Source organism: Piliocolobus tephrosceles, chromosome 13 (genome assembly GCF_002776525.5).
Source record: "Piliocolobus tephrosceles isolate RC106 chromosome 13, ASM277652v3, whole genome shotgun sequence".
In the NCBI taxonomy this organism is placed as follows: Eukaryota; Metazoa; Chordata; class Mammalia; order Primates; family Cercopithecidae; genus Piliocolobus; species Piliocolobus tephrosceles.
Genome location: NC_045446.1, coordinates 1,918,227 through 1,928,835, shown reverse-complemented (window position 1 = coordinate 1,928,835; position 10,609 = coordinate 1,918,227). Strand labels below are relative to the sequence as shown.

The window sequence follows — 10,609 nt, the reverse complement described above, 5'->3', positions numbered from 1 at the left end:
GTCCAGGGGCCTCCCTGGCCTCAGCACCTGGCCTGAGCTCCTGCCTCCAGAGAGCCTGGCCTCAAGGAAGAGTCTAGAAAGCTTAGTTCCCATCGGGCTTCCATGAAAGCACAACTGGCCCAGGCAGGAAACCGAATTAAAAAGCAATATTTGTATCAGTGGAAGACATTTGCTGAAAGGTTAAATCCACATCCGGCAGTGTTGGCCACGAGCCTCAGGCGTGGTGTTCGTCAGGCATGTCTCTCCTGGCCTGGGCACCTGAGCACTCAGGCCACCCTGGGCAGAGCTGCGGCGGGGCGCTCAGGGGCCTGGAGCTGCCTCACCGAGGGATCCCCAGCAGTCGACCCTGGGGCAGGCAAATGACCCTCTTCCATGGACCTTGAGGGGACTTGGGGGGAGCCATGAAGAGCCTCAGCAGTCCTGGACACTGGGCATGGAGGCTGGGCCACCCAGGGCCACCATCAGGGACTCAGGTGGGTGGGCCTCAGCCCCAGGTGAGAGAAGCTCACAGGCGGCAGGGTGAGGCCAGAGGTTGGGTCTTCAGGCAAATCCCTCCAACGCCCTTTTGAGCAGGCACCCAGACCTACTGTGGGCCAGGACCTAGAGGTGGAGGCCTTTGGGGAACGCCGTGGAGGGGCACAGCATCTCTGAGAGAGGACAGGGTCTGCACTGGGTGCTGGGAGACAGCAGGGGCTGAGCGGTGGGCTCTCCTGCCCCCAGGGCGGTTCCAGAGGAGTGCAAGGGAGGGGGCGTGAATATCATGGCAAGAAACGGCAGGCCTTGCAGAGTGAGCAGCGACCGAGGTGGGTTTTGTGGGATGCGCAGGAGCTCACCTGGATAAGAGGTGGCTGAGGAATGATACTGCAAACTGGGGATCACGGAGCCCCAAATCCTTCTGGGGCAGGAAGTGGGAAGGGTCGTGGTGTTCTCCCCTTTGCTGTGACTGAGCACTCAGCCTGCCTGCAGAGGACAGCCAGGAGCCGCCGAGGGGTGTGGAACAGGGATGCCATGGCTGAAGCAGTTTCAGGAAAGGTCCCAGGGGCTATCATTGAAGAGAGAATGGGGACGGGGGGTGTCCCACAGCTGACAGAAGCACAGTGAGCCCTGAGAGATGCCAGCTCCGGGTGCCACAGTGACCAGCCGGAGAATGCCTTCAAGAAGTCAGGGAGCGCCCAGGGCTTCTGGTTCCCGCTGGGCCCAGTGTGCCACCTTGGGCTGCCAACACCAGAAAGCCCAGCAGACACAGGAAGCCCCATGACAGTCGGAAACGGTTCCCCTCCAGGAGGGACAGCGGTGGCAGCGTTCAGCCTCAGGCCATGCACTCTGGGGCCACGTCCTTTCCTCTCTATAGTCCACCATTGTCAAGGTGGGCTCTGGCCATCTCTGCTGACCCCAGAGGGATGAGGAGGCCTCCCCTTCCACCAGAAGCCACCCTGGGCAGGGGCATCACTCCCTGGATCGGGGCAGTGGCTGGGAGCAGGAGGTGCCAGTGGGCGTGGGCTGGTGCGGGTGCCTGCGGACCACGGGGTGGACACAGACCTCGGGGGAGGCTCTAGGCTGGGGTTGTCCTCAAGGGAGTTCTCAGGTCACCCCAGGATCACCCTCGCCCTCGGGCCCGGTGGGGTAGAGGAGAAACTGCAAAGGTCTCTCCAAGGGGAAGGGCGTCAGGGCCCTCAGCACTGAGGGACGTGTGTGCTCTTCAAAGAAGGGGCCACAGGACCTGCGAGGGAAGCCAGGAGCCTGGCAGTGGGCCATAGAGGGGCTGGGTGGGGTGGGTGGAAGCTGTCCCTGGCATGTGCTCCTGGCCCTGGCTGCCCTGGCCACCCTAGTGGGGGCTGCCATGCAGGAGGTGGGCGTCATTTGGAAACGCATGGCATCTCCTTAGAGATGTCTTCTGCAGCCTCCTGGGGTCCTCCACACTGGACGGGTGGGCCCTTCTGGGACATTCTGGACCCCACGGGGCGAGCCTGGGGAGCCTCTGCAATGGCCACACCTACAGGGCCTGGGGGCTGCGGGCAGATGCCACTCCTAGGAAACCCATGGACGAGACACACGGCCTGGAGTCTTCTGGAGAAGCAAACAAATTGCCTCCTGACGTCCAAGGCTGGAGGCTGGATTCCCTGTCTTGGGGCTTTCTGGGTCCGTCTGCCACGAGGGTCTGGTGTTCATTAAAAGTATGCCCCTGGGTTGCCAGAGAGCCCCTTCCTGTGTGCTCCCTTGAGGGGTGTGGGGCCAACGGGACCCTGGCTGTCTTGGGCCCCCGCAGAGCACGAGTCCCTGGTCCCCGCAAGCCCGCAGGCTGAGGATGATTCAGACAGGGCTGCGGAGTGAAGGCAATTAGATTCCACGGACGAGCCCTTTCTCCTGCGCCTCCTTCCCTCCCTCCCCACCCACCCCCGCCTCCATCAGGCATAGCAGGCAGGGGTGGGGGACGTAAGGAGGGGAAGGTGGGGGACCCAGAGGGGTTTTGACGTCAGCTCAGCTTATAAGAGGCTGCTGGGCCAGGGCTGTGGAGACGGAGCCCGGACCTCCACGCTGCGCCATGCCCACCCCCGACGCCAACACACCACAGGCCAAGGGCTTCCGCAGGGCTGTGTCTGAGCTGGATGCCAAGCAGGCAGAGGCCATCATGGTAAGAGGGCAGGTAGGTGCCCGGCGGCTGCAGTGGACTGGAGCCCAGGGCTGGTGCCAGCCGCCTCTGCTACTCCCCAGCCTGGCTGGCAACCCCAGGCTCAGGGTCCATGCAGACCCCTGGGACCCGGTGTGGGTGTGGAGTCCTGGGCACGGCGGCATCCCCTGTGCCTGGTGTTTGAGTCCCTGTTGGAGGAGGGTGAGGTGATGTCTGTCCCTGTGTGTGCCCCTCTTAGGCCGACCTCCCTCGGGAGTTGTGTGGGTCCCTGTGTCTTCCTTCGTCTTGAATCTTAATGATGGGAACGTGGAAACAAATCCATCCAAAAAATCCCACATGGCCAGAGGTCCCTGGCTGCTGCACACAGCCCCCACCCTACTCCCACCTGCCCCTGCCTCCCTCTGCCCCAGCTGCCCTGGTCAGCACCCCAACCAGCCTGCCTGCTCCAGGAGGCAGCCGCAAGGCCCTTCCTGGGCTCTAGCAGCAGCTCATAGTGGGGGGTCCTGGGCAAATAGGGGGCAAGTCCAGAGTCAAAGAGCATCTGGGCTCTGGGGCGATTCCCGTTGGCCTGTTCCTCCCTTATTTCCCTCATTCATTCATTCATTCGCCTGGAGTCTGTGTTCCCTGTGACCCATACTTGGAAGCCCTGTGTACGGGGGGCTGTGCCGGCCAGGCTGGATCATCGGGAGCTTCCCAGCCTGCAGGAAGGGTTTTCAGTGACTCCGTGGGCACACAGAACCATGGTGTCCCTGGCACATTTGAAATGGATTTTTATTTATGGACCTCGATTGAAACGTGGTGTGAGTTGTAGCAGTGCCATTTCCAGGTACCTTCTCAGGGACGCGGGGCGCCCTCCCCCACCAGGCCCTCCCCAGGGGGACCCGGGCCCAGCCTCACAGGCTCTCCGTGGCCTGGAACTGCAGCCCTAGCTGCATCCTACACCCCCGCCCCAAGGGTAAGAGGCGACTCCAGGAGGGGCTTCTGCTGCTCCCCTTCACATTCCACGACCCTGGAAGACCAGGGTGAAGCTGATTCTTCTCTTACAAGGGGCCCAGAGCCTTCTTGGGAGCTCCAAGAGATGAGCCCCCGGTGTCTGCCAAGTCCCCCTCTGTCCAGGCCTGGGACGGCTCTGGGATTGAGGGGTCGGAGGTGCTGAGCCCAGGGAGAGGCACCTGCACCCAGAGCTATGACAAAGGGCAGAGGGATGACAAGGCAGCCAGGAGCGGGCGCCTGGGGGGGGGGGGGGGAGGGGGGGCAGGGCCCGAGGACAGGTGTCCGGATGGGCTGTGAGAAAGGGCCCCTGTGCGGGAGCCAGGAGGGTAGGGGGTTTGTTCACTGGGGCGCTGTGGGGGCTGCTCCTTCCTGAGCTGCGGTTCCCTCCCTGGCAGCCAGTGCCACTGTCCAAGACATCGTCCTCTTCCCATCATTAATCTAGTTAGCGCCTGGCCTGGGGACAGGTGACACAGCGTCTGTCTGTCTGTTCCCCACAGAGTGAGGAGCAGGCGAGCACCCTCCCAGCCCCCACTCCTCCCCCTCCACCACCGCTTCTGGCTGAGCTGCCCCCGTCGGGAAGGGTGCGCAGTGCCTGCAGGCACCTCGGCTAATATCCGCCCCAGCAGGCACACAGTAGGCGCTCAACAATGTGCTCTCATGCCCGGCCTGTGTGCCATCAGCGCTGCCCAACTGTGGGATCAGCTCTGGGTGGGGGTCCCCAGGTCTCAGCAGGTGGAGGGAGGCATGGGTGCCCCCTGTCCCCACAGTCCCCGCGGTTCATTGGGCGACGGCAGAGCCTCATCGAGGATGCCCGCAAGGAGCGGGAGGCGGCGGTGGCAGCAGCAGCTGCTGCAGCCCCCTCGGAGCCCGGGGACCCCCTGGAGGCCGTGGCCTTTGAGGAAAAGGAGGGGAAGGCCGTGCTAAACCTGCTCTTCTCCCCGAGGGCCACCAAGCCCTCAGCGCTGTCCCGAGCTGTGAAGGTGTTTGAGGTGAGCTAGTGGCCTTCGTGTCCCTGGGGCAAGTTCACCTGTGGGTGGGGCTGTGTGGGATGAGTTCCTGGCCCCTCTGCACCTGGCAGAGGTGCAGCTGCCCAGGCCACTGAGGCCGGCACAGGATGCAGCGGGGAAGTCTCAGGCCTCGGCTCAGCCCCCATGGCATCTAGCCACACATTTTGAGGGATCCTGAGCCCAGCCCTAGGGCTGAAGCCACTGAGCCTCCACTGCGCCTCCTGCCTTGCCCATCCCCTGGATCCCCCTCGTCCACCATTTCACACATGGGGGGCTCCCAGCAGGGCAGCATGGGAGGCAGGGATAGGACGCTGTGCCCTCTCCCTCCCGCCAGCACAGCAACTGAGGTGATCACTGATTGCATTAGTCACTCCGGCCCCACTGTGCCCAGGGGGGCAGGTGACCCAGCTCCCGGAAGAAGCTCCCAAATGACATTAAAGCCAGACTCCCCCGGCCCAGCTCCCAGAGTCCCCGAGGGCCACTGCGACCCACCACCCTTGTTGCTGGGCAACGGAGGTGGGGGTGGGGCAGACCGTTCCGGCCAGTGTCCTGGATGCTCAGGGGCCAGTGAGACTCAGGGCCCATCCTACAAACCTGGATGAGGTCACCAGGGTTGGGGGCACCTACTGACCAGTGGCTGAGGAGCTGGACAGTGTGACACGGCCTTGGGACACACAGACAGAGCTGCCCAGAAGCAGGTCAAGCCTCAAGCGGTGACAAATCCTGGTTAGGTGCATGACACAAAACCCAGTTTGCCAGTGGCAAACCCTGGTCTGGTGGCCAACAGCTGACCTGAGCCTGGAAGAACGGGATCTGTGTGCTGCTAGAACAAAAGTCAAGGGCAGGGCCCGGCCAGCCAGTCAGATGTGCCTCCTCCTCCCCTCCTGTTCAACCTCTCTCCATCTCTGTCTGTTTCTCCTTCTCTCTCTCTTCCTGCTTTTGCTCCCTAAGACGTTTGAAGCCAAAATCCACCACCTAGAGACCCGGCCCGCCCAGAGTCTGCGAGCCGGGGGCCCCCACCTGGAGTACTTTGTGCGCCTCGAGGTGCCCCGAGGGGACCTGGCCGCCCTGCTCAGTGGTGTGCGCCAGGTGACAGAGGACGTGCGCAGCCCCGCGGAGCCCAAGGGTGAGGCGGTTTTCTGTCCTTGAGTGCCGCCAAATGACCTTGAGACGCTGGGGTGCAGGGGCTCCTACAGGGGGACCCTACAGTGACCACGTGGTGATGGACTGTTTCCCTCTCTGTGGGCTCCACTCTGCCCCCCGTTTTGCTACACATCCGTGTCTGGGCCTGGGGCCACCTCCAGAATCCCCCGGCAGCTATCACAGCCCCTGCTGCCTCTGCCCCGTGGAAGTCTTGTAGGGGAGGCTGCTTCGAGGTGGGTGACGCGGCCCCATGGCTCCGAGCTCACCAAGACCTCTTCCTCCATCCCCCATAAAGTCCCCTGGTTCCCAAGAAAAGTGTCAGAGCTGGACAAGTGTCATCACCTGGTCACCAAGTTTGACCCTGACCTGGACTTGGACCACCCGGTGAGTGGTGTGCCCCCCACTCAGGCCTCTTGCCCCTGATCACATCCCCTACCCTTATCCCAACCCTGGACAGGAGTCTGTCGGCTCCAGGAGCCCCCGTGGCTGATGCCCCCAACCTGAGCATGGCCTCCTGACCCGTGCACCCCTCTGCCCTCAGGGCTTCTCGGACCAAGTGTACCGCCAGCGCAGGAAGCTGATTGCTGAGATCGCCTTCCAGTACAGGCAGTGAGGGGCTTCTGCGCTCGGGACCCAGACTCCATCCTGCAGGCTCACGCTGGACCTGGGGGGCGGGAGGGAAGGACAAAGGGGAGGACCCACCTTGTCACAGCATCAGTGCCTCCTGCCAGGCAGCTCTGCTCCAGGGCTTTCCATGTCCCCAAATCCCAGTGGGGAAACTGAGGCCCGGCGGGGGGGCTAGAGCAACCCACTGAGGCTGCACAGCCGGCTCACGGCACAGTCAGCCGGGGTGCACCCTCCTGTCCATCCTCCAACCCAAAGGCCTCACTGCACAAGGCAGGTGTGGACCTGTGCCCAGAAAGGCTCCCTCCCTCCTGCCCTTCCCACTCCCCGAGGGGACCTGCTGACCACTGGTCCCCTCCCCAGCGGCGACCCGATTCCCCGTGTGGAGTACACCGCCGAGGAGATTGCCACCTGGTGAGACCCCGTGCAGCTAGCTGACGAGGGACTGGGGAGGAGCCCGGGGGATGCCTCCTGGAATCCTGGTGTGTGAGGGCCGCCTCCAGGGACCTCGGCACAGCAGGAGAGACTAAGGCCAGGAAGAAGAGGGACCTCCAGGGATCGGAATGTTGGGTTGGGAGGAAGAGGCTACCCATCCTGTTGGGCCATCCCCAGTATGTTGAGGGACCACCCCTCACCACCCCCTACCCCCTGGGATTCCCCAAAGCCACCAGCAAAAGCCCTTCCCAGGGGCCTGGGTCTTCACGGGTCCCCAAGAGGCCTGCGTTGGGAGGGGTTCAGGCAGGCAGAAGCACCCACAGCTCAGGGGGGCTTCAGGGAGGGGGGTTCGGGCACTGGGGTGCGGCATTGGAGGGCCCTGAGCCCCTCTGCCCGCAGGAAGGAGGTCTACACCACCCTGAAAGGCCTCTACGCCACGCACGCCTGCGGGGAGCACCTGGAGGCCTTTGCCCTGCTGGAGCGCTTCAGCGGCTACCGAGAAGACAACATCCCCCAGCTGGAGGATGTCTCCCGCTTCCTGAAGGGTGGGCCCAGACGGGAGGGGCGCGGAGCGGGGTGGGGCCGGGGACGCTCAGCCACGCGCCCCAGCCCAGCGCGGTTCCAGCCCGTCCTGGCTTGGCAGTGACCAGAGTGGCCCCTTGCAGAGCGCACGGGCTTCCAGCTGCGGCCTGTGGCTGGCCTGCTGTCCGCCCGGGACTTCCTGGCCAGCCTGGCCTTCCGCGTGTTCCAGTGCACCCAGTATATCCGGCACGCGTCCTCGCCCATGCACTCCCCTGAGCCGTGAGTGCGCGCCCTGGCCCCAGCCCGCGGGTGGGGGGTGCGACGGGCGGCCCCTCAGCCCCCTCTCCCTCCTACGCGCAGGGACTGCTGCCACGAGCTGCTGGGGCACGTGCCCATGCTGGCCGACCGCACCTTCGCGCAGTTCTCCCAGGTACGCCGCGGCCTCGAGCGAGTCGGGTCACCCCGGGGCTGGCCAGGCGCCGGGGGCGGGGGTCGATGTGCGGGTGGGTGAAGTGTGCGGCCTGCTCCTGGGCCCGCCATGGGGGCTCAGCGCCCCAGGGTCGCGCGGCAGAGGGCGGGGCTGGAGCGGAGCCTCCCACGGCCTGTGCTGCCACCTGCCGGCCATCTGGGAATGGCACCCACGGGCTTAGGGATATGGTCAAGGAGGGCTGCCTGGAGGAGGAGGCCCGGTGGAGGTGCGGATCCAGTGGAGGTCGCCAGGGAAGGTCTCTGCCGCCTGGGAAGTGTCCCAGAGACCCCTGGAGGGGCTGCGGACACCCCCGGCGCCCCCACCTCGAGCACCACCCAGGGCTGCCTCTCCCCACCCTTCATCCTCCTCCCTGCTCCACAGGACATCGGCCTGGCATCCCTGGGGGCCTCGGATGAGGAAATTGAGAAGCTGTCCACGGTGGGTTGACCCCTCCATGCAGGGCCCGGGGGGTGGGCTTGGGGGTCCGAATCCAGGCTTCGCCCTCCTGCCGTCCAGGCTGAGTCCTCTGCTTCCACCCAGGAATCGTGACCCTCACCCTGGCTCGCCTGCGGCCTGGCCTGGCCTCCCTGGGGGGTGGTGTCCTGGTCGCAGGTGACCAGGGGCTGCCAAGTGGTGGCAGCTGTCTCAGGGCTGATGCTGCCTGCCTTCCCCACAGCTGTACTGGTTCACCGTGGAGTTTGGGCTGTGCAAACAGAACGGGGAGGTGAAGGCCTATGGCGCGGGGCTGCTGTCCTCCTATGGGGAGCTCCTGGTAAGAGCCTCTCCTTGCTGTAGTCCCCAGCAGAGGGACAGGGCTGGGGGACAGTGCAGGGAGAGGACAGGCTCCCAGCGGGAGACAACTGAGGCCTGGGCCTCCAGGACTCAGGCTTTGTTTGGGAGAAGGCTTGTCTCTGCCCAGTCCTCACCCCACCCTATACCAGGCCTCGGAAGGCCCGGCGGGAGAGGTGGGGGCGACTCTGCCCCAGGAACCCCCCCAGCGTCAGGCTGTAGTACCCCGGTTCCCTCAGGGACCTGGGTGCAGTGGAGTCAGTCATGCCACTGGCCTCCTGCCAGCACTGCCTGTCTGAGGAGCCTGAGATTCGAGCCTTCGACCCTGAAGCAGCGGCCGTGCAGCCCTACCAAGACCAGACGTACCAGTCAGTCTACTTCGTGTCTGAGAGCTTCAGCGACGCCAAAGACAAGCTCAGGTGGGCTAGGCTCCCAGGGCAAGCCCCCCACGGTGCCCCCACACTGGGCCAGCCAGGCCTTCCTTCTGGCCTTGAGCAGGGCTGGGCCTGTGAGCCCGGGTCACAGATAAGAAAACCGACCCCCGGTTGCCGCAGCCCCCACACAGCAGGGACCCCGTCCGTGAGAGGGACCCCAGCGTCTGGGGAGGGGCAGACCTACAGGACTGGGGGCTGCTGGGTGGCCGGGTCAAGGCCGGTCTTGGAGGTGCTGGAGAGCCTGAGTTTTGTGAGGAGGTCCTGTGGAACCTCCCAAACCCCTGCCCTGGGATGGGGAGAAGTCACAGGGGATAGACAGAGTCAGGGTGGGGGGCATGGCGGGAGTGGGGTCCCCAGGGCTGGGGGCCTTTGGTGCAATGACCAGAGTGTCAGGAGAGGAGAGCAAAGCCCACTAGCCTCATCCTCAGAAAAGGTCTCATCATTTTCCCTCCAGCCTCCTGTAGTGCACTGGGGAAACTGAGACCAGGGGCTATGTTTCCAATGGATGGGGGTGCTGAATTCCACCCACAGGCTTAGGGATGTGGTCAAGGAAGGCTTCCTGGAGGAGGAGGCCCAGTGGAGGTGCAGAGAGGGATGGGACGCCCGGCAGAGTCTCTAGTGGCAAAGGCGCCTAGTGTATCTCCCCCATGAACCCCTCACCCAGTCCTGGAAGAGGCCTCAGTGTCCCGCCTGTGACCAGGTGGCTCAGAAAAGCCCTAGGAGCTCTGAGCCACTGTGAAGATGGAAGCGTGGCCCCGGCTTCCCCTCTCCTGGAGGCTGCAGACTCTGCCTGCCAGTTGACGAGGGCTCTGCCACTCTCCTCCCCAGGAGCTATGCCGCACGCATCCAGCGTCCCTTCTCCGTGAAGTTTGACCCGTACACCCTGGCCATCGACGTGCTGGACAGCCCCCAGGCCGTGCGGCGCTCCCTGGAGGGTGTGCAGGATGAGCTGGACACCCTGGCCCATGCGCTCAGTGCCATTGGCTAGGTGCAGGGCACTCCCGAGGGCCCTTCCCAACCTCCCCTGGTCCTGCACTGTCCTGGAGCTCAGGTCCTGGTGAGGGGCTGGATCCCGGGTGCCCCCCATGCCCTCCCTGCTGCCAGGCTCCCGCTGCCCCTGCATCTGCTTCTCAGCGCAACAGCTGTGTGTGCCCGTGGTGAGGTTGTGCTGCCTGTGGTGAGGTCCTGTCCTGGCTCCCAGGGTCCTGGGGGCTGCCGCACTGCCCTCCACCCTTCCCTGGCACTGTCTGCTGCCCCAGTCGCCGTCACAATAAAAGAAAAGTGTGGTCTCCACACCTGCCTCGCCTCAGGTCTGTGCCACAGAGACAGACCCTGGGATCCCCAGACTCCCATACCCCAACCCCAGCCTCACTCAGGGGTTTCACCCTGGCCTCCTTCCTCCTCTGGGAGATGGCTGGCCACCCTGGCCAGGCAGTTGGCCCCTCCGGGCCTGGTTTCCCTGCTTACCCTGAGGCCCCACCCAGCGCTGAGCCCCCAGCAGCTCCAGAGGCTCGGGCACCCTGGCTGAACTGCCCCATCTCTGTGGGGTGCCCTCCCAGGGTGG

At 64.6% G+C, this 10,609-nt stretch overlaps 1 protein-coding gene across 5 annotated transcripts; it reads left to right on the top strand.

Annotated features, from left to right (window-relative positions):
- The first annotated feature begins 2,458 nt into the window (after positions 1 to 2,458).
- Positions 2,459 to 10,336, top strand: TH (tyrosine hydroxylase). 5 transcript variants are annotated; one of them, XM_023183510.1, is made up of 14 exons: positions 2,530 to 2,648; positions 3,505 to 3,584; positions 4,390 to 4,611; positions 5,581 to 5,755; positions 6,068 to 6,156; positions 6,314 to 6,381; positions 6,760 to 6,810; positions 7,231 to 7,376; positions 7,497 to 7,632; positions 7,714 to 7,783; positions 8,204 to 8,260; positions 8,499 to 8,594; positions 8,897 to 9,030; positions 9,874 to 10,033. In XM_023183510.1, the coding sequence occupies exons 1-14, from the start codon at positions 2,543 to 2,545 to the stop codon at positions 10,031 to 10,033; spliced, it is 1,590 nt and encodes a 529-aa protein (XP_023039278.1). In that variant the 5' UTR covers positions 2,530 to 2,542. The 5 variants fall into 5 exon arrangements, with proteins under 5 accessions (XP_023039280.1, XP_023039279.1, XP_023039278.1 ...); XM_023183512.1 differs by lacking the exon at positions 3,505 to 3,584 and having other exon boundaries at positions 2,459 to 2,632; positions 9,874 to 10,336; XM_023183511.1 differs by lacking the exon at positions 3,505 to 3,584 and having other exon boundaries at positions 2,459 to 2,644; positions 9,874 to 10,071.
- Positions 10,337 to 10,609: the final 273 nt, after the last annotated feature.